General features: G+C 52.8%; 1 protein-coding gene across 2 annotated transcripts; it reads right to left on the reverse strand.

The window, feature by feature from the left end:
* Positions 1-510: 510 nt before the first annotated feature.
* ZBTB21 (zinc finger and BTB domain containing 21) lies at positions 511-19,779 on the reverse strand. Of its 2 annotated transcripts, XM_047099862.1 has the most exons (3): positions 19,695-19,779; positions 5,172-6,772; positions 511-4,571 (listed from the first exon to the last, which is right to left on the reverse strand). In XM_047099862.1, exons 2-3 carry the CDS (start codon positions 6,757-6,759, stop codon positions 3,577-3,579), a joined length of 2,583 nt encoding a protein of 860 aa, XP_046955818.1. In that variant the 5' UTR covers positions 6,760-6,772; positions 19,695-19,779; the 3' UTR covers positions 511-3,576. The 2 variants fall into 2 exon arrangements, with proteins under 2 accessions (XP_046955818.1, XP_046955817.1); XM_047099861.1 differs by having other exon boundaries at positions 511-6,772.
* Positions 19,780-20,206: the final 427 nt, after the last annotated feature.

Raw genomic sequence — 20,206 nt, forward strand, 5'->3', positions numbered from 1 at the left:
GAAACCTGTTCTACATGAACTCTATTTTTGTAGTAAGAAAATTCAAATACCTTTACTTCCTAAGGTTCTGGATTCTGGTCATGTACACGCACACACACGCACACACACAGGCGCACAGAGGGAACGAAGGCCAACTTTAGACCAGTGAGTTCTTGTCTGTCCCTCACCCGCAAGGACCGCTGGCCCGTAGAGGAAGATACCCCCTGCCTCCAGGAAAGGGCATCTTCTTCTGGTCCCCCAGCTTCTACCCTCATCAACACCAATGGCTGCTGTGTGTAGATACAATCGCCACTGGTTAGTAAGAGCTGGAGTATATTATTTATTTGTTTTTAAACATTTACTCATTTTTGAGAGACAGAGTGTGAGCGGGGGAGGGGCAGAGAGAGAGGGAGACAGAATCCGAAGCAGGCTCCGGGCTCTGAGCTGTCAGCACAGAGCCCCATGCGGGGCTCAAACTCACGTAAGTAACCGTGAGATCGTGACCTCAGCTGAAGTCAGACGCTCACCTGACTGAGCCACCCAGGCGCCCTTGGAGTCTATTTTTAAAAAGGCTGTGAACGATCCACTCCAAAACAGAAAACCAAGAACCACACACATGTCCCCACAAATGCAAAATGACCTCACGGTTGAACACTTAGTTGTGTATTTTGATAAAAATAACGAACGCACACTAGCCATAACTGGTTTTAAAGGTGAATATTCTATTAGGTTGAAATATTAACTACAAAAAACACACACCATTTGTAACCTCCACTGCTTGCTTTGATAAAGAGGTGTTTCAGGCGGCCCCTCCCGCCCTCTCCCACATGAAGAAAATGGTTCAACACAGCAAGTTCTCAGATTAACAAAGAATATATTAAAACATCTTACATTCTTTCCACAACTGCATAAAAAAAAAGGCATCCTGAATACTTACAAGGAATAATGAGCTTTCTACATTTTCAAAAATTAATTCTAATCAGAAAAAACATTTTCAACACTTTTATGAGCTGGAGATGTAACAAGGAAAGACCCTCTGGTCTCACACCAAGTATCCGCCTGCTGTCTGAGGTCGACATTCTTAAATGAAGCGATTCACCTGTCTGTCGTTACTCTGCTTCCTAACATTGAAAATAGTCACGTGAGAGGAAGCGTAGTTTACTTTCTGACCACCAAAATAAACTCTTTCTGCCTGACGCTTTGAAGGTACAGTATAAAAAGTAATAGAAAAACCAGAACTGCATTAGAAATGTTTTTGGTTCAAAATTTTATTTGAAATCTTATGCTCCTTGCCTAGACAAAAATGGGAACTAACAAGACAAAACACTGGCAATTTTCAAAGTCCAACAGATACGCTGAGCGTGTATTTAGATCAAAAATATTTTTTACTGATTAACATTATCAAAAAATCTTCAAAAATGTAGCATAGAGGTTCAAGTCCTGGGATATTGAATTTACAATGCCAAGATGATGTGTGCCGTGGAACTGTCACACGTACTCTTAACAGCCAGAAGCAGGGACTACTCTGAGGGAAACTGTCCTCTGAAGAAGTGACAGCTACCAAGGTGCTCCGAATAAGAAACGGCACATTACAAGGGGGACTCATTCAGTGAACAACAATCCATCCTGATGTTTCGCGTAAAATCCTAGGCTTTAGTTTTATCTTTCAAATGCATAGGTTTCTTCCAGAAAATATAAAGATGCCAATCGTCGGTAGCTGTGACTTCATTTTATTTGCCTTTCTCCATCAAATTTAACTAAGAACAAAAATAGGAAGCGACCACTCAAAAATACTTTGGGACTTAGGACAGTTTTCAAATGGAAAAGGAAACAGAAAGGCAAAATTTCATCCGCAATTTCTCTCATCTACAAAGTCCACTACTGTTGTATAAAAATGCTTGTGTATGGATAAAAAGTTAGGCGTGTCTTCCCTCCCGCTGGTCCGGAACGTGGGTGACGAGACCGAGGCCAGAAACCTTCTCTGTGGCAGCGGGATACAGGGAAACACTCAGCAGATTGTTTCTCAGCCACAGTCTCTTTTTTATTTGAAAGAACAGCTTGCAAAAAAAATGAATAAACTTGGGAGACTTCATCCATAGCACTACCTGACAAGGATCTCTTTTGTAATTTCAATAGTATTTCCACTTGTACGTACCTAAGTACCTGCGAGTGAGACAGTTTTCCCTTTAGAAACACCCACTGAACTCGGGTGGCCCCTCCCAAAAGCCTTTTAATTGCAACTCATACAAAATAGGAAAAAAGAAGAAGAAGAAAAAAAAAAAAAGGCAGCCCAAATCCTGTGGGCCTTATTAGGTAGCGGAAACTCATTTTGGACCCTTGATCGCGCTTTCACACAGATCCCTGAGACACTAAAAGCAGTGACTCAGAGCAGAATGATTGCACTGAGGACGTTTGACCACAATAAACTCCAACAAATTCTAACAGAAATCCTCAGGAGACAGAGGCAGGAAACCGAACGCTGTAAATACCGCCGTCGAGGGCGCCTGGAGACCGCGGTGTGGGGTTTCCCCGGCTCCCCAGCTCCGGAAGTCGATGCCAACTCCGGGCTCAGGGCCGCTGTGCCGCACGGACCCCGGGGCCTGGGATCCACGAGCGAAAATGTGAGTCCCGACCCGATCTGTTACACCAACGAGGTTAAACTCAACATCAGTGAGCGCCTCGTGCCACCTTTGTTTCCTGTCCCAAACGCGCTCGGATTTTCCCTCTGTGGCAGCGGTAAGTCAGAGGACGCCAGATGCTTCGTGTGCCCCGCGTGGTCAGAACGGAAAGCCGGGATGTGCACACGCAGCCCGGAGCGCCAGCTCTGACCACAACGCCTAGCGCCACTGAAGTTTCTGTAAACTTAGAGACCTTCTAGAAATCCTGTTTTCATTTCCTAAGTCTCCCGTCCTTAATTATATTAAGTAACCCAAGAGCAAGTTTTGTTACTTTATAAAAATCTAAGTATTACTATTGCTGATTTAAATTCCTCACAACTTTCATACAAAAGAATGTCTACGTGACCACAAAATACCAAATATTTATTGTTATCAAGTGTCAGGATAACTTATTACAGTTGAGGCTTATCATTGTTTTATTGCTAAAGTATCCTAAGATCTAAGTCAACACTGCAGACTACTCTCCCCTTCCTCCTGATACACTGAGGACTCCAGAACATGGCTGAGGCTTAAGCAGAACTTAGGTGTCCGCTATAATCGAAAGAAATACTTAAGTAGTATTTCACGGGCTGCAAATCAGTAAAAAACCAAAACAACCTCCAGTAAAAGAGTATACTGACACCGTGGAATGAGGAACCATGCAAACAACCGGGATCGATCAAAATTTCAACATCGATGAAGTCCAGTCGTCGCGTGACCGTAAGGTCCAGAGCACGACGTAGTTTAGTTTTTCTAAGCTGAGTAAGGACTTTGCTAATTAATATCGATTTCCCTCGAGCTTCTATTCAAGCGCAACAATTTCCAACCTTTATTATTCCTTCTCTTCAAAAAATATTTTGTATCTCATGCGCGGCTCACAGTTTGGGTTGAAACCTGGGGACCGCCTCCCCTTCCGTAAGGGGCCGAAGGGGCCGGCCCTTCAGTTGTGGCTTTGTTCGTGACTCCAAAGACTGAAGGCAGTCTTGAATGTCCTGTGGCACAGTTTACACATGAACTGCCTTTTAAATGTGATTGCCGAGAGGGGCGGGGCGTGGTAGAACAGCGTGTCGGATTCCTGGGGCACAAAGAGTTTCTCGGCGGCCGGCGCGGGGTTCTCGGCCACGCCCGTCGGGCTGTCGGGCTCCAGGGGCTGGATCTTGGGCAGCGGCGGGGGCGGGGGCAGCGGGGGCGGGGACGGCGAGTTTGTGGGGACGGGGCAGGCTTCCGGGTCCTTGTGCGCCGGCTCCTCGGCGGCCTGGGACATGTGGGACTGGAAGTGGCTCCAGAGGCGGAAGTTGGTGCGGAAGGCTTTGTTGCAAACGTGGCAGATGAAGGGCTTCACGGAGCACAGCAGCTCCTGGTGCCGCTCCAGCTGCTTGTGCGCCGTGAACGTCTTGCCGCACTTCTCGCACGGCCACAGGCTGCTGTCCTTGCTGGGGCCCGCGTCCTTGGCGGCCGCGCGGGCCTCGGGCGCCTCCTCCTCGGCCTCCTCGGCGGGCTCCTCCTTGACGTGGATTTTCAGCTGCTTCGAAAGGCTGAGGTCCTCGGGGAGGCAGGAAGAGTCCTCGGAGTCGAAGTTCACCTGCTCGGAACAGTCGCTGAACGCGGCGTCGTCCTTGGCGGCCACCGCGTGGTTGGCTTTCGGAGGCTCGGCCTGGGCCTGGGGCCTGGAGGCGGCGGTCGCGTCGCCGTTGTGGTCCAGGCCGGGCAGGGAGAAGTGCTCGGCCGGCGCCATCGTGTTCTGGTTGTGGACCTCGACCTGGTGCCGCCAGATGCTGAAGGAGGACTTGAAGGTACGCATACACTCGAGGCACGTCAGCTTCTTGTACTCGCACTTGCCCTCGTGCTCCCGCTTGAGCTCGGGCGAGAAAAACCTAAGGCTGCAGTAGGGGCAAACGGTTGCGTTTCGGCACAGCCGCTCGTGGCTTCCTTGCTCTAGAAGAGAAGAGAGCTTAGCATTACAGAGGCGGCACTGGTAAACCTCCTTGTTCTCTACCGGGCTCTCCAGAGAAACATGCTCCCTGGGCTTAGCAGCTCTAGTGACGCCAACGGGCTTTTCTCCCGGGTGCATCTTTACGTGCTGCTTGAACTGCGAGAGAAAGCGATAGGCCTTTCCGCAGTAGGTGCAAACGTACGCTCCTTTGGCTCGGGACCGCAAGTTCCTCTTGATGGCTTGGGCCTGGGAGCTAGTCTGCGCCTGAAAAGCGGGCTTGCTGCGCCTCAGCTTAAAGATCAGGGCCTTCTTAATCTCTCGCTCTCTCACTATGTCAATGAGCTTTCTCTGGAACTTCTCGTCCAGCACGGCGTGTGAGCTAGAGGCCGGCGACGGGTTCCTCACCACGCCGTGCTGGGTCTGGCAGTGCGTCCACACTTTGAAGTTCGTGTGAAAGCGCTTGTGGCAGATGTCGCAAGCATAGGGCTTCTCTGGGTTGTGGTACATGTTAATGTGCCGGTGAAGGCCTGCTGTGGATCTAAAGATCTTAAGGCAATGTTTGCATTTAAACTTTTTGTTTGGTCTCGTTCCCTCCAACTCACCAAATTCCTCTTTATTCAAGTCAGAGTCTGGAAAGTCGGCATCGGGGAGAGGAGGGCTCGAGCCCTCCTCCAAGTTCTGTTCGGACACCGGAGACCCGTGCTCGCCCTCCTTTACCTTCTTAAACGGCAGTCTTCGGTCCGCCTGGAACCTCCTTTTGGCCGGGAGTCTGCTCATGTCTCTTTGGTCGTCTTCGGTCTTCAGGGAGAGGTCTCTCGTGACGGACGACGCGGCCGCCGGGTCTCCCACGGTGACTCGGATGATGTCGGAGGGGTCCGACAGCGGGCTGCGGGGCTCCGTCTTGACGCGCACCTCGGCCACGGCAGGCTCGCCCTCCCTGTCCGTGGACTGAGAGGCGCTGAAGGACCTGAGGCGGTGCGGCTGGGGCGCCGGAGTCCGCTCGTCGAGGGCTGACGCGTCGTCGCACTCTTTCACGGGCGGCTTTTGAGACAGAGCACAGAACACGTTGGCGGGCACCTCCCCGGACGCTGCCGAGGGCCCCTGGGAAGACTTCAGGTCTATGGTGGGCGAGTAGACGGGAACCTGGCTGTCCATGGACAGCGAGCGCCTGAGCAGACTCTTCACCAGCGGGCCGCTTCTGTCGATGCCTTGCTTTCCGGAACCAGGGCCGCCGGACGGGACCACCAACCCCAGCTTCGAATAGTACAGCAGGTTCCTGTCTTCGCCCGGGCCGCCTCCTTTGCCGGTTTCCTTCAGCACGTAGGGGGTCTCCGACGCGCTTCGAAGAGACAGGACGGGCGGCCGTGGTCTCTTCAAGGCCAGCTCTATGGCTTTTCCTTTGGGCAGCTGGCCGCTCAGACACGGTTTCTCGTCCGTCCCCTCTCTGTCCTGCAGCGGCTTGCCAGGCGGCACCGCGTTGCTCTTCGCTAAGCTGCTTCTGTGAGGGTCGTCCACAGAGCCGGGACGCTCGAGGGACTTCGCGCAGCCCACAGGGCCATCTCTGGGCCAAGTCTTTTCGGCTACTGGCGACGCGTGAGGCGCTTCCGCTGGCTTTGGGACGTGGGGCTTCCCGGTGCCGGTCTTGACCGCGAGGCCGGGGGAAGGCCGCGAGGTGTGGCTCAGGTCGGGCTGATTCTGACCGACAGTTTTGCCTTGTGCTTCGTTTCGGCTTTGACACACGATGACACTTCTCTTCTGAGAACTGCTTTCGTCCTCTTCTATGAATATCTTCTTCCTGTTGGGACACGTTGGAAAGGGTGCCTGAGGTGTTTTCGAGACGATGTTCGTCAGAAAGGAAATCCCGAGGCTGTAGCCCAGCTCTTGGACGGCGGCGAGACTGCTTTTCTCGACAAATAAGGACGAAGAATAAATGTAGTTCAAAACATTATCAAAAGCATCGGGTTCACAAAAATCAAGTTGAAATACGGTTTGGGCCTCGTTCTCCTTATTCGTGAACAGACTCTGAAAATATTCGCTGCTGGCAGCCAAGACATTTTTATGAGCTCGAAACTTCTGGTCCCCGACGATCAGCAGCACGTCACACAGCTGCCCTTTGAGGCGCTCCTCGTTGAGCGCACTGAGGAGGGAGATGGCGTGGGCCGGGTTGATGTAATGCAGCAACCCCTCCATCGCGTGGGCTTATCTGAAAGACAAAGCGCAGAATCATCATGAAACACGTGCCGAAAAGCTCCCCCCGAGACGGAAAGCTCCTCGAGGGCAGGGAACGCTAGCTGTCTTTTCCTAGGGGCCGACACTGAGCAGACCGCAAGCAGACCAAAGCTCTCCCTTAAATGCCACAGGAAACAGAAGCGAACCGGCCTCGTGGCTCCCGGAGACCAGCGATCGCTGAAGCGGAGCAGTTTTGGGACCGAAGACCGTACCACCGTCGGAAGGCTGCTGGAACTCGGCAGCTACGCAGAAAGGCACCACTTGAAATTAAAAGTCTGTTACCTAGGGTTCTTCATCCGATGCTTCGTTCTATCCCTTTTACCTCAGAGAGTAAGTATGAAGTTATCAGGACTCCCGAGCCCGTAATTCGGGAAACAAAGACAGTCTTGCTTTTGGGCATACTTATACACGACGTAAACTGTTACAACTGGGTCGCAAAGGGGTGGCCTTACCAGACCTTTAAAAATGGGCAAGAATCGGGGCGCCTGGGGGGCTCAGTCGGTTGAGCGTCTGACTTCGGCTCAGGTCATGATCTCACGGTTTGTGGGTTTGAGTCCCGCGTCAGGCTCTGTGCTGACAGCTCCCTCTCTCCGCACCTCTCCCCCCCTCTCTGTGTCTCCCTCTCTCTCCGCACCTAACCCACTTGCATTCTGTCTCTCTCTCAAAAATAAACAAACATTAAAAAAATTTTTTTTTGGGGCGCCTGGGTGGCGCAGTCGGTTAGGCGTCCGACTTCAGCCAGGTCACGATCTCGCGGTCCGTGAGTTCGAGCCCCGCGTCAGGCTCTGGGCTGATGGCTCAGAGCCTGAGGCCTGCTTCCGATTCTGTGTCTCCCCCTCTCTCTGCCCCTCCCCCGTTCATGCTCTGTCTCTCTGTGTCTTAAAAATAAATAAACGTTGGAAAAAAAAATTAAAAAAAAAAAAATTTTTTTTTTAAAATGGGCAAGAATCTGGGGCGTCTGGGGGGCTCAGCTGGTTAAGCATCCGACTCTCGATTTCAGCTCAGGTCACGATCCCAGGGTCATGGGATCGGGCCCCACGTCTGGCTCCTTGCCGAGTGTGGAGCCTGCGTAAGATTCCCCCTCTTTCTCCACCCGCCCCTCCCTCATGCGTATGCACGCTCACGCACTCTAAAAAAATTTTAAAAGGCAAGAATCTGTAAAGAGGTAAAAAAGTCACTTACTGATCACTACCGTATCAGTGCTTAACAATGGTTAGAAATGTCAAACAACAGAAGAGCTTGGGTTCTGTCTTATGTTAAACACCCTACCGTCTCCCGAATACAATTTTCTTATCAAATCACATTTTCGACAGCAGCACAGAGGAAACTCTGGCCTGATCTAAACTTCATTATTACTAATTATAAGTTAAAAGGTCTGGATTCAGATCTCTCTGCAACTCTCTAACAACCTAAAGGTGAGACGAGAAAAGGCCTAGCAGCTGGGCGCATGTTCGGGCAGAGACACGGGGTGAGAGGCCACCTCCTTCCTGGCGGTCGGCTAGCCCCTCTGAGCACCAGGTCCTTCACGTGAAACATGGGGGACTGTGCCCTTCTTTAGGGCTGTTGCAAAGGTTACATGAGCTAGCATCTCATACACGGTAACCATTTAATTCAGTGTCAAAGAAAAGGGCCCATATTTGCACCACCCATGCTATCGATGAAGGGAAAACCATTTCATATGCAGACAACGCAATCAAAGCTGACCCTTCACTTGGGCTTCTGTCACTGTAACACCTCTGTGGTTTGACTGCAGTGTCTTCTGTAAAACAGTTATGATTTACAGATGCTGGCGAGGATGTGGAGAAAGGGGAACCCTCCTGCACAACTGGTGGGAATGCAAACCGGTGCAGCCGCTCTGGAAACAGTGTGGAGGTTCCCCAAAAAATTAAAAATAGAACTACCTTATGACCCAGCAGTTGCACTGCTAGGAATTTACCCAAGGGATACAGGAGTGCTGATGCACAGGGGCACATGTACCCCAATGTTTACCGCAGCACTTTCAACAACAGCCAAATTATGGAAAGAGCCCAAATGTCCATCGTCTGCCGAATGGATAAAGAAGATGTGGTTTATACATACAATGGAATACTACTTGGCAACGAGGAAGAATGAAATCCTGCCGTTTGCAACAATGTGGACGGAACTGGAAGGAATTATGCTGAGTGAAATAAGTCAGTCGGAGAAAGATATCCTATGTTTTCACTGACATGTGGAGCTTGAGAAACTTAACAGAAGAGCATGGGGGAAGGGAAGGGGAAAAAAAATAGTTACAAACAGAGAGGGAGGGAGGGAAACTATGAGACTCTTAAATACAGAGAACAAACTGAGGGTTGATGGGGGCTGGGAGAGGGGAAAATGGGTGATGGACACTGAGGAGGGCACTTTCGGGGATGAGCACTGGGTGTTGCATGTAAGCCGATCTGACAATAAATTATATTCATAAAGATAAATAAATAAATAAATAAAATAGTATGATTTGGGGCACCTGGGTGGCTCAGTAGGTTAAGCGTCCAACTTCGGCTCAGGTCACGATCTCACGGTTCGTGAGTTTGAACTCTACGTCGGGCTCTGTGCTGACAGCTCGGAGCCTGGAGCCTGCTTCGGATTCTGTGTCTCCCTCTCTCTCTGGCCCTCCCTCACTCGTGCTCTGTCTCCCTCTCTCTCAAAAATAAATGAACATTAAAAAAAATTTAAAAAAATAGTTAATGCATTTATTTTTGAATGGATTCAGAGTAACTCGGATTGTTTGTGACCGTTTCATCATTCTGCAGGGGGCAGGTTGTAAATGTACCAAACCTGGCACGCAGCACACTGGCAAGTTCTCCTCTGGTTTCAAAGGATCAGCCTCTGCTGGTCAACCAGCATGGGGGCTCCTCAGAAGAGCCCACAAAGAGTTTGCTGGGCCCCCAACCTGGACTCCGTGAACACGGCATACAACTGCTTTACCACTGTTCTGACTCCTTATGGTGCTGGCTCAATATAAGGGACTCAGAGACGTGCCTGCTTCCAGAGATGGTGCCTGGTAAGCAGCTTGTCCCCAAACACATGCTTTGGCCAGAGTGTACGGAGTTCCCGTTCATTGCTGCCTTCCAACGTTCTGTATCAACGGCAAATTTTAATTCCTCTATCTGTGACTGCTTGATAGAGACATCTCCCTTCCTCTTTTCTGTTAGCCATTTTAATTTCTTCCCTAATCCTACTGTCGTGTCTTAACATCATGCATTTATTTACACAGACCCTTGTCATCTTTCACAAAGGTCAGCAGAAAAAGAAAGAAACTTGTAATGCCACACTTACCGACTCAGCTATGCAACGAACACGGTCTTTAGCGCTAATAGTTTTTGAGAAACCTAGCTCAGAAAAGCAACAGACGCAGCATTAAAAGCATGGATAAGTATGTTTCAAAAGCGTTTCTTAAACTCAATTTAGTGGTTTGAAACCAGCAATTAAAAACAGATAAAACGACGGGGACAGAGTAGAAAATGTCCGTGTGGCTCAAACACAGCAAGGCTGCGATCTCCTGACACCTGTGTTTGTCTCACGTGCTCACATCCAGAGACGTAAGCATGTGCGATGTGCTCCTTCCCGCGAGTCCGGGCCGAGACAGGGCTCCGGGCTGGTCAGTCTCTGGGGCTCAGTTTCCCCCACTGCAAAATAAGGATAACAGCGGCTGCCACACCACGCAGTCGTGCGGATTAAAGGAGAAAACGGTGCTGCCATTTACGGAGCACCTACAGCACACTGCAAACTGCCAGAGCTCCACAAATCAGTCATTCACTCACTCGACAAAATGTCACTTGAGAAGGTCTGAAGGAGGCAAGGAGCCATGGCAGTCACCGAGGGAAGGGCAGCGCGAGCGGCACGGGGCGCAAGAGGCCGCAGGGCTGGAGCAGGGAGCCGCCGACTGCAGGGCTGAGCGAACCGCAGGCAAACTGAGCTTTCTGCCAGAAGTGAAACAGAGAGCCGCTCCAAGATTCTGGGCAGAAAAACGACAATGACTTGAGTTACGTTTCAAAAGGATCCCTCCGGCTACATTGTCGAGAAGAGAGCACGGAAGACAGGAAAGGTAGAAGCTGGGAGGCCAGCTGGGAGCCTGCAGCAAGGAGGCAGGGGACAGGTGACGGCAGCCTGGACCAGCTGGCAGCCTGCAGCGGTGACCCAGGGGAGACAGGACGGTGGGGGAGCAGGCTGGGAGCAGGGGAGCCAAGGCAGTTAGTTACCAGGACGTCTAATGGATTGACTGTAGAGGGTAAGAAGGCGAGGAATTAAAGAAAGCTCCACGAATCCTACCAGAACAGCTGGAAGGGTGTCCTTACCGGAGATGAAGTTTGATAGAAAAATTGGCTCAGGCTTTTTCAGGAATTCAGTCTGATTTTCCAAACGTGAGCACACACCTGTTGCCGAGTGTGCCTTCTACGGGCGCCCCTTCTCGCTCCTCGTTCCCTACGACCTCCTGTGCTTCCTGGGATCACTTCCCAAGCAAACATCCACTCTGCATTCCCGTCTCACGGTCTGCTCGTGGGGGAATCCAAACTTAGACACCCAGGGATGAAACCACAGGCACAGGCTGAAGGGCTGGGTGAGGACGAAACCACGGGAGACTTCCATGTTCCTGGCCGTGCGGCAACTGCGACCCCACACCGTCCGTCCCCCACCACTGCATGCCACAAACGACGCTGTTCAAAAAAGTGTCCTTCTTTTGCTTTTCTCAAATGATCGTGATCGCTGTTTTTGTTCCAAGTCCCTACTTCTAATCCCTTGAACCACGGGCTCCTATACTCTTTGAGCGAAAACGTTCGGGAATTAGGAAAAGAATAAGTCACTCAGAGTGAGGCCTTAAGAGAAAGAGTCGCTGTCCCCGTAAACTGCTTAAACCATTCATTTGGCTACAGCCGCATTTAGAGCCCCCCACGAGACCACCGGCTCGGAAAGTGGCCAGGCACGCGCAGTCCTGGCACGCAGTGCGGGACGCAGCCGCGGCATCTCCTGTCCCACTGCCCAGAGCGCTAATGGACACCCGCGAGTGGCTCGGATTCGTGTGCCTGCTCTGCCACACATGGCGTCCACACGGCGTCAACATGTTTACGCCTTAACTGTGTACCTACAGCAACCCTGGGACGTGGGTACTCGGTTATTTTAGAGACGAGGAAACAGGCCCAGAGGGGCAGTAGCTTGGTCCAGGTCACGCGCACAATAAACAGCCGAGCAGGACTCACACCAGGTGACCTGGCTCCGGGGGCCACGCTCTTTAACCCCTACGGCGCTCCTGTCGCTAGTTTCCTCCCTTAATTCCCATGCTAACATCTGAGCTGGGCACTGTGCAAACCCCCGTCCTATACAAACGAGGACACGGAGGCACTGAGAAGTCACGCACTGTACCTAAGGTGACTCAGTGAGAAGCAGGGCCAGCTGGGAGTCGGGTCCCAGAGCCTGGACTCCGTCATCACATTACCCGCTTCTCCTAGCCCGGTGCGTGTCCAGGATGTACTGGGCCCGGCTAGACGCGGAGGACGGAGGCCTGAGACGCGTGGTCCCGTCTGAAAGACTTGTGTGGGACCAGGACAGGTCAGTCCGTCACCACGCATCAGCGTGCTGAGCACCACGCAGGACAGGGGCGGCGGTCCGGACGCGGTGCAGGTGCAGCCGAGAGGGAGGGCAGGGAAGGCATTCTACAGAAGGAGCAGGAGTCAGAAACCTGGGAGGAGTCAGGCAGGATGCATGAAGGGCATTTCAAGGACAGCAGACAGAGCGCGTGGCTGGAGCACAGGCTGCCCGCAGGGAAGGCGGGTGATGGGGCTGCAGAGGGGAAGGAGGCACGAGGGCCCCGAGGGCTAAACGAAGACCAGTCAAGATCCTAAGAGGAGCCGGATCCCTTCTGTCCTGTCCAGCGGCCCGGGACAAAGCCTTGAGATGTGTGCAGCGCGGGCCCCTCACCTGCCGGCTGAAGACCTTGCTTTTACCTTTGTAATTACTGAAACTCAAGATCGATGGGCCCTTTCCCGGTCTAGCTGCAAACAATTAACAATTTGGAGTTTTGTGTTTTAAGGACAGTACGTATATTCATTTACACCCTGTTTAACAACGTGACTGAAAATATAAAATGCTCCATTGGGAATGCAGGCAAAAGGGGTGTGGAAATCACAGCTGCTGAATTTCCTGAGATAACCCAGCCAGACCCTTTGTGGCTGGTGGGTGTGCGGACTGAATGTCCAAACCCCTTTGCTTTTTCAGCTCTTCAGCCCTCGTAAGGCCAGCTTTGCTGCTGAACGGACTGCCTCCTCCACAAATCTGCGGGCTCATCAGACTCCAACCTCTCACGTACGTTTTAATTATGAATGACCAGGACCTCGGACTCACTGAAGACAGCGCATCACAAATCTGAAAGCTCTTACATGCAAATGCACACTGCCACCGCGTCCACCCCCACGCCCTTCCCATGGCTTATCTCCACCTGACTCATCGGTGAAGAGTTCCTGCTATCACTTTAGTCATAGTGAAAACCTGGCGCTCTTGAAAGGAAAGTGGGTGAAATGTGGACGAAAAGAGCCGTTTATGATGGACGGAAAGAGCTGAGTGGAAATCCCCCAAGGAAAACCAGATTCTGAAATAGGGCTGGCTCGCTTACCACTTGGATCCTCGCACACAAAAATCTTCCCAAACTCTGCCTGAACCGTTCCTATTTCATGCGGTTTCCTGCAATTTCAAAATGAGAATCTTTATGCTTAACAATTCATGGAAGTCCCAGCTCCTGGAAAAGACGTTCGAATCAGTTGGTCTCCAGTCCTGGCTCTGCCACTGATCAGGTATATAACCTGGTAAAGGTCACTTGACCTTCCTGAGTAGTAGCTTCCTTAACCTGTGAAGTGGGGCTAACCCTGCTTACCACGTGGGAGTTTTCTGATCAACAGAAGACACACTATGTTCGCAAGCTCCCGCTGTATGTAGTGCTTCTACACGGCAAGCAGGCATTTTACTTCCTTTGTCTCTTCCCTTCCTGAATGTATGTGGTCCCGAGTGTTATAAAGAGCCGCTGGCCTGTTGTCCAATAGCTCACGTTCCCACGGGAGGACAGAGACATACAAAATTAAACAGGGTGAGGGATGCAAACAGTGCTACAAGAACACCGATTTCAGGAAGCACTTAATTTGGCCGGGAGGTGGGAGGGTGGGTGGGCGCACAGTGGGGACATCAGAGAAGACCTGGGACTCACCGCTCGACTATCGGAACGGCAAAGGTTCCGTTCTTCCCGTTTTTACTACAGATACTTTTCAGAAACACACATCTGATTGCGTCAGGGCTTTAAACCCCTTATGGGGCGGGGAATCCAAGTTCCAACTCCCCAGCATGGCTACAAAGCACTCTGCAACTGAACTGCAGAAAATGATTTCATACCAATACCTCAGATTCCCTAGGTACTAAATGCCACGAGAAGCGGGGATTCGTATCTTAATAGAAATTGATTCAATGCAAATAATTTCCTCTTTATACCAATGTTAGTGGAAGGAATTAAGATTGTTAAGGGGATGGAGGGAAGGTAGATGATTTTGGAAGACAGCATCCTTGTGACGTGGACAGAAGACAGCAAAGCACAACAAAGCCCTGGCATAATGGGCACCAGGAGGTGAATGAGGGGCCCAGGAAGGGAGAGGGGAAGGGACCAAGATAGCCCACTGATGTTCACGTTTTGGAGACTAAAACTCAGGCTGGTGTCAGAGCTAAGATATATTACGAATCAAATTCCCTGCTGGACCAGCCCATAAGAGCCTCGGTACCAGTTCTATAGGAAAAGGTCTGTTTACATCCACGCCTGAACCGAACTCTGGGCGCACGGTCCCTCGGAGCGTTGGGGACCGCTTCCACAGTCCCAACCATTACAGCAGAGAAGAGAAGAAATGCACGTGACACAAAGCAAACAGTCAGAAGAGCAAAGTGTCTACGCTTGACTCTGGAACACGAGCACACACATACCACGCAGCCCCGAACCTTCGCCGCTGGATTTGGGCCTGACTCCCCACGAGATTTTATTACTCGAAGGAGACCAGAAGTGCTCTCAGTTGGCTGTTATCACTCCCTCGGTGACAAGACAGGTGTCAGAAATCCTCCAGAGCGCCTCAGATTGCAGAGCCAGCCTTACTTAATCCGACCCTTCCCGGGCAGGAGTGCCGCTCCCTTGGGGCCCCCGTCACCCTGTCTTCAGTCTCCCGGGGAGGGGCTGGCTCCGGCTGAGCATGTGCTCCCTTCCGCGAGCAGCCTGCCTGCTTCTGCTTGGGCCTCCTGCTGGAAGAGGCCCGGCCCTGGGTTTGGCTTTGAAGACCACCCCCCCCCGCCGCCCGCCCCCCCTCGCCCCAGTGAGTGAGTGTGCTGTGCTGCTCTGTCCCAGCTCACGGGTAGGCACGCAAGCCAAGCAGATCAGAAACTTTCTGTCTGGAATACGGGCCTGCGAAAACCAATAAAGGCAGCAAATGAGTGGAGAGTAAGATTTAGCGCAGCAGTGACCTAAAAATGCAGTGTGCCAGTGCCCACTATGCCCATTCCAGCCAGTTACCTTCGTTTCCGTACTTCCTGGCCCAATTCTTTAGCTTTTTCTTAAACCTCTGGAGCAATCCTGCATCTTTACAATAAATTCCTTGTTCTACTCAAGCTAGCCTGTCAGTTTCTGTTCTTATTCTTAAAGGACCCGAACTGATACATTTCCAAGTGTTACTCACTCTTCCTGCCGCACTCTCCAAGTCCATCCTTTACAACCCCGCTGCTGCACGGAGCTTCCTAAAACGAAGCTTCAAGCATCCATCAGGCATACACGTAGCTACTGCTACTACTGATTTATTTACTGAGCTCTTAGTATGTGCAAGGCGTGTTTAGACATGCCCGAAATATGGGCGCACGAAACAGATGAGGCCTCCGAATTCTAGTGGGGTAAATCAGATAATGAGCAAGGAAACAAATGAAAAAGGTAACTTCAGATTACGCTATAATGTTAGTAAACAGGGGGCCATACCTGGGTGGAGAAACGGGGTTTGGAGAGGGAGTCTAAGAAATGCCTCGTGTGACATTTTAGCTGAGACCTACAAGTTGGGTGAAAATACGTAATGACAAAAACAATGGTTATCTGTGAAAACACAGACATTTAAAAACACAGACTCTATAGCTCTGTAAATCTGGTTTCAAACCACTTTTTACATTTTCTTTCCCTTCATTATTCCCGTGTGACAACTTCCTGCTTCAGATGCTGTGTCTCTGAGACAGAACCCGTGTGTCCTGCTTCCTCCACTACCAGATCTGAAATGTCCAAGGCACCCCGTGGAACCTTCCCCCGCATGCGACTCAGCTGAACATTAATCATCTTTCAAAGCTCAGCTCAAGTCCAATCACTCCATTAAGCCTTTGTCATGGGCCGGACTGTGTCCCCCTCTCTGTGCCCCATCACACACTCAAGTCCTAACCCTCAGAACCTCCAAATGCAAGCAGATGTGGAGATAGTCTTTTTTTTTTTTAATTCTGAGAGAGACAGCACAAGCAGGGGAGGTGGGGGAGGGAGTGAGGGGGGAGAGGAAGGGAGGGGGGAGAGGGAGGGAGAAGAGGGGAGGGAATCCCAAGCAGGTTCTGAACTGCCAGCACAGAGACCCATGCGGGGCTTGAACTCAGGAAATTGTGAGATCGTGACCTGAGCAGAAATCAAGACTCAGATGCTTAGACGACTGAGCCACCCAGGTGCCCCTGGAGACAGAGTCTTTAAAGGGCTCATCAAGTTTTAGTAAGGACGTTAAGGTGGACCCTAATCCAATCTGACTGGTATCCCTCCAAGGGGAGAGGAGGACAGGAGCACGTGAAGGCAGAGAGAACATGGCCCTCTACACACCAAGGAGAAAGGCCTCAGGAGAAACCAACCCTGCCCAAACCTTGATCTTGGACTTCTAGGCTCCAGAACTGTGAGGAAATAAATTGCTACTAAGCCCCCCAGTCTGTGGTACTTTGTTTGGCAGCCTTAGCTAAGGAATATACGTTCCTTGACCACTTCGGTTTATGAGCAAATACCTTTCAACTCCTGCATTACAGTCGCACCATTTACATAACGTTTACTTGGTTTGTCTCCCCAACAGAACGGTAAGCTTATGGAAGGACTAAAAACCTATTTAATAGATCCTGATACCCTTCACAATGGCCAACATAACTCCTTGCACAGTAATATTTGTTGATTTTTCTGTACTCTGACAATCCAACTACAGGCAGGAGTGGAAACTGTGCCTTGTATTTGTTTTCCTAAAGTAAAGCCGGTCCCATCACAGCCTTTTAGAATGCTATATAGATTTTCCCGTTGCTTCCTAGATAAAATCCAAACTCCACAGACTGGCATACAAGCTTGTTCATGTTCTGGCCATACTTTTTCTTTCCACCTCCCTCTGGACACTCCTTACCACCCCCCCTACAAACCTGTGCACCCAATTTTCACCACCTGACACACCTTTCCAAGTTCCCTTGGCCAGCCTTCCCAGAGAGATTGAGCTCAAATGTCACGGTCTTGGGGCGCCTGGGTGGCGCAGTCGGTTAAGCGTCGGACTTCAGCCAGGTCACGATCTCTCGGTCCGTGAGTTCGAGCCCCGCGTCGGGCTCTGGGCTGATGGCTCAGAGCCTGGAGCCTGTTTCCGATTCTGTGTCTCCCTCTCTCTCTGCCCCTCCCCTGTTCATGCTCTGTCTCTCTCTATCCCAAAAATAAATAAACGTTGAAAAAAAAAATTTAAAAAATAAAAAAAAAAAATGTCACGGTCTCTACAAAGCTCCGGGTGCTGTGCCCGTAGCCCGTGGCCCAGTCCTACCTGAACTGCCACAATACTCCATCCACATCTTCTGTGGTTAACACAACTATTTGGAATGATCTGTGTATCCCTAACGCTCAGCACAGGCCTGGCAAGCATCTCCCGGGTAAAGAGAGAAATCCATCCGTACACTCCAGGTTCAAGTCCCGCACCCGCTCACCTTCACTGCTCCAGCATCTGCTAGAGCTTAGCACGTTGGCAGCCCTGCTTCTCGCATGAGCTCTCGGGGCTTGAAGGCCCCCTGGACGAGGACGGCCAAACCCGCATCTCTGCTCAGACCTGCCCTTGGGCCCACGGGGCTCACTGAACACTTACTTCCATCACAGCACAACCCACGTGCCCGGGGCAGTCCTCACGCCCCCCCCCCCCCCCGCCCCTACCCCACATCTGCTTGTCCTCACACGTTCCTTATTTGGTTAGGTATGCTGACAACCACCAGGTCTCCCAAACCGGAAACCTCTCTCCTCTGCAGCCCATCACCGGGACCTGGCAAACCTCGCCGGTGAACAGCTCTAGAATCAGCTTTGGGGACCACGAGAATTGTCCCTTCAGTCATCCCCTGCTCACCCAGAGACTCCCTGGTTACACACCCCCTGCCATAAACACTGTTAAGGTTCCTGAAGGACTGGGGTTCTATCCTTTCCACTGTTCACCGCACACAACGAAGTGCATGCCACCTTCAAGAGCGTTGAATGAAATGAATGAAACATGACGTTACTTTCACGCAGACCAGTGCCCCCACGTCCACTTTCTTTCTGTTCTTTCACATCTAGGAATACTTAAATTAAACAGTAATGACAATTAGACGTTAGAGGTGGAAGAGGTTATTTACTCCAAGCATCCGAGGGGAGAAGAGCTGCCAATGGAAAATCCAAAACGGATCAACCCGTTTGTCTTTTTAAACGAGGTGCACAGACCACAATGCAGGCCCCTTACTGATGACTCGGGGTCATCATCATGGCAATCGCTGGACTATGTTGTAATACAGTGAGGCCCTCAGATGCCAGAGGGGAGCTCCTGCACTACAAGACCCCAGGAGGCTGTACTACGCGGGGGGGTCTGATTAACCTCTGCCCTCATCGACCCCCGTCTGGCAATCCCGAGGGAGAACCAGTCTCTGAAAACACCCCACCTCCAAACGTGCCGCTCAAGTGGCATTCTCCAGAACCACGCAGCCCTGTGAAGGGCTCGTGCCGAGGGGCTCCCCCACGCTCCAGGCGTCTACAGGGCGCTACTGAACTTGGTCGACCTAAGCGGTCCGGGCGAGAACACACGAAAAGATCACGGGGATTCCCGCCGGCGGAGGTCTCTGGGCCGGGCTCTCCAGAACCGCTGGTCCCAGCCCACCCCCCTCCTCCCCACCGCCTCCGGCCGCAGATTTCGGCCGGGGCCTGTCTCGAGTGGGAAACCACCCGCAACGGAGCAGAAACAGGTCCCCCAGGGGCTCTGGAGGGAAACGAGGGCGCTCCGGGGTCCACGCGTCCGGCAGAGGGCCGGCCGAGGAGGCGGGCTGGGGCGGGGCCAGCAAAGTCCACCCGGGCCACTGGCTGGTTTCGCCTGCGGTCGCCGGGAGGGACCCAGGGGCTACGGGGCGCTGGCCACGGCAGGTGCGGGGGTCCCACTGCCCCCAGCTCCCGCGCACACTCGCGCCCCCCGCCCGTCCCCACGCCTGCACGGGACTGCGAGCACGTGCCCTCAGCCCGGAAGGCGTCCCAACCGCTCCGCGCAGGTGCGCGCGCCAGGGCCGGGCACGTCCGGCCCAGGGGGCACCTGGCCGGGCGAGGGAAGACCAGCCGGGGATGGAGCGTGCGCAGTGGCGAGGGCGAGGCCAAGTGCGGGCAAGGAGCATGCGCAGTGTGAAGGCACAATGGGCTACGTGGGAGCCTGGGGCATGCTCGGTGAGAGCCCGGACCCGGCGCACGCGCAGAAGCGCTCGGAACCCGCAACCCGCTGGTGGAGAGAAAAAAGAGGAGAGAAATCACCTCAGAGTTACGTCAGGAAAGGCCGCGTTTTGCGAGGAGGCTGTGGCCTCCCGCGGGGCCCCGCAGTTCTTCTAGGGCGAGGGGCGTGACAGTTACTCACCGGTCTCCAGCCCCGAGGCAGACGCCGGGCCCCTTTCCGCTCACACTCGGCTCGCGCGCGCCGCAGCCGCCGCTGCCGCTGTGATTCCATCCATCTTGAATTTGACGTCATCCCACACCAGGGATGAGGTCATCGCAGGCAGCGCTCGTCACGTGCGCGGCGCTGTGATTGGGCGGCTGGCCCCGGGGGGCGGGGCGAGGGAGGTGCGCCGCGCCGGGGGCGGGCGAGGGCGGGCCTGACGGGAGCGCCGCGGGCGTCCGCGTCCTTCCGCGCCCCGCGCGCGCCTTCCGCCTGGCGTTCCGCGTCCGCCCGCGCCCTTCGAGCGCCTGCTCCGCGCCGGCCCCGCGGCTTCCCCGGCTCGGGGCGCCGTTCCGCTGCGGGCCGCTCTGAGGCTGCGGAGGGAGCGGGAGGCGACTCGCCGCGGTCGTTCGCCTCTTTCGGCCCGCGCGGCGCCGCGGCGCCGCCGCACGACCCTCGGGGGCCGGTCCTCAGGCCGGGGACGCTCGGCGCGC

The sequence above is a fragment of the Lynx rufus genome, unplaced genomic scaffold (assembly GCF_022079265.1).
Source record: "Lynx rufus isolate CCGP_SWC_20201006 ecotype Redwood Valley unplaced genomic scaffold, mLynRuf1.p SCAF_5, whole genome shotgun sequence".
Lineage (NCBI taxonomy): Eukaryota > Metazoa > Chordata > Mammalia > Carnivora > Felidae > Lynx > Lynx rufus.

Bases quoted from the DNA above. Each gene is read 5' to 3' on its own strand.
- ZBTB21 (XM_047099861.1), bottom strand. From the start codon at position 6,759: ATGGAGGGGTTGCTGCATTACATCAACCCGGCCCACGCCATCTCCCTC.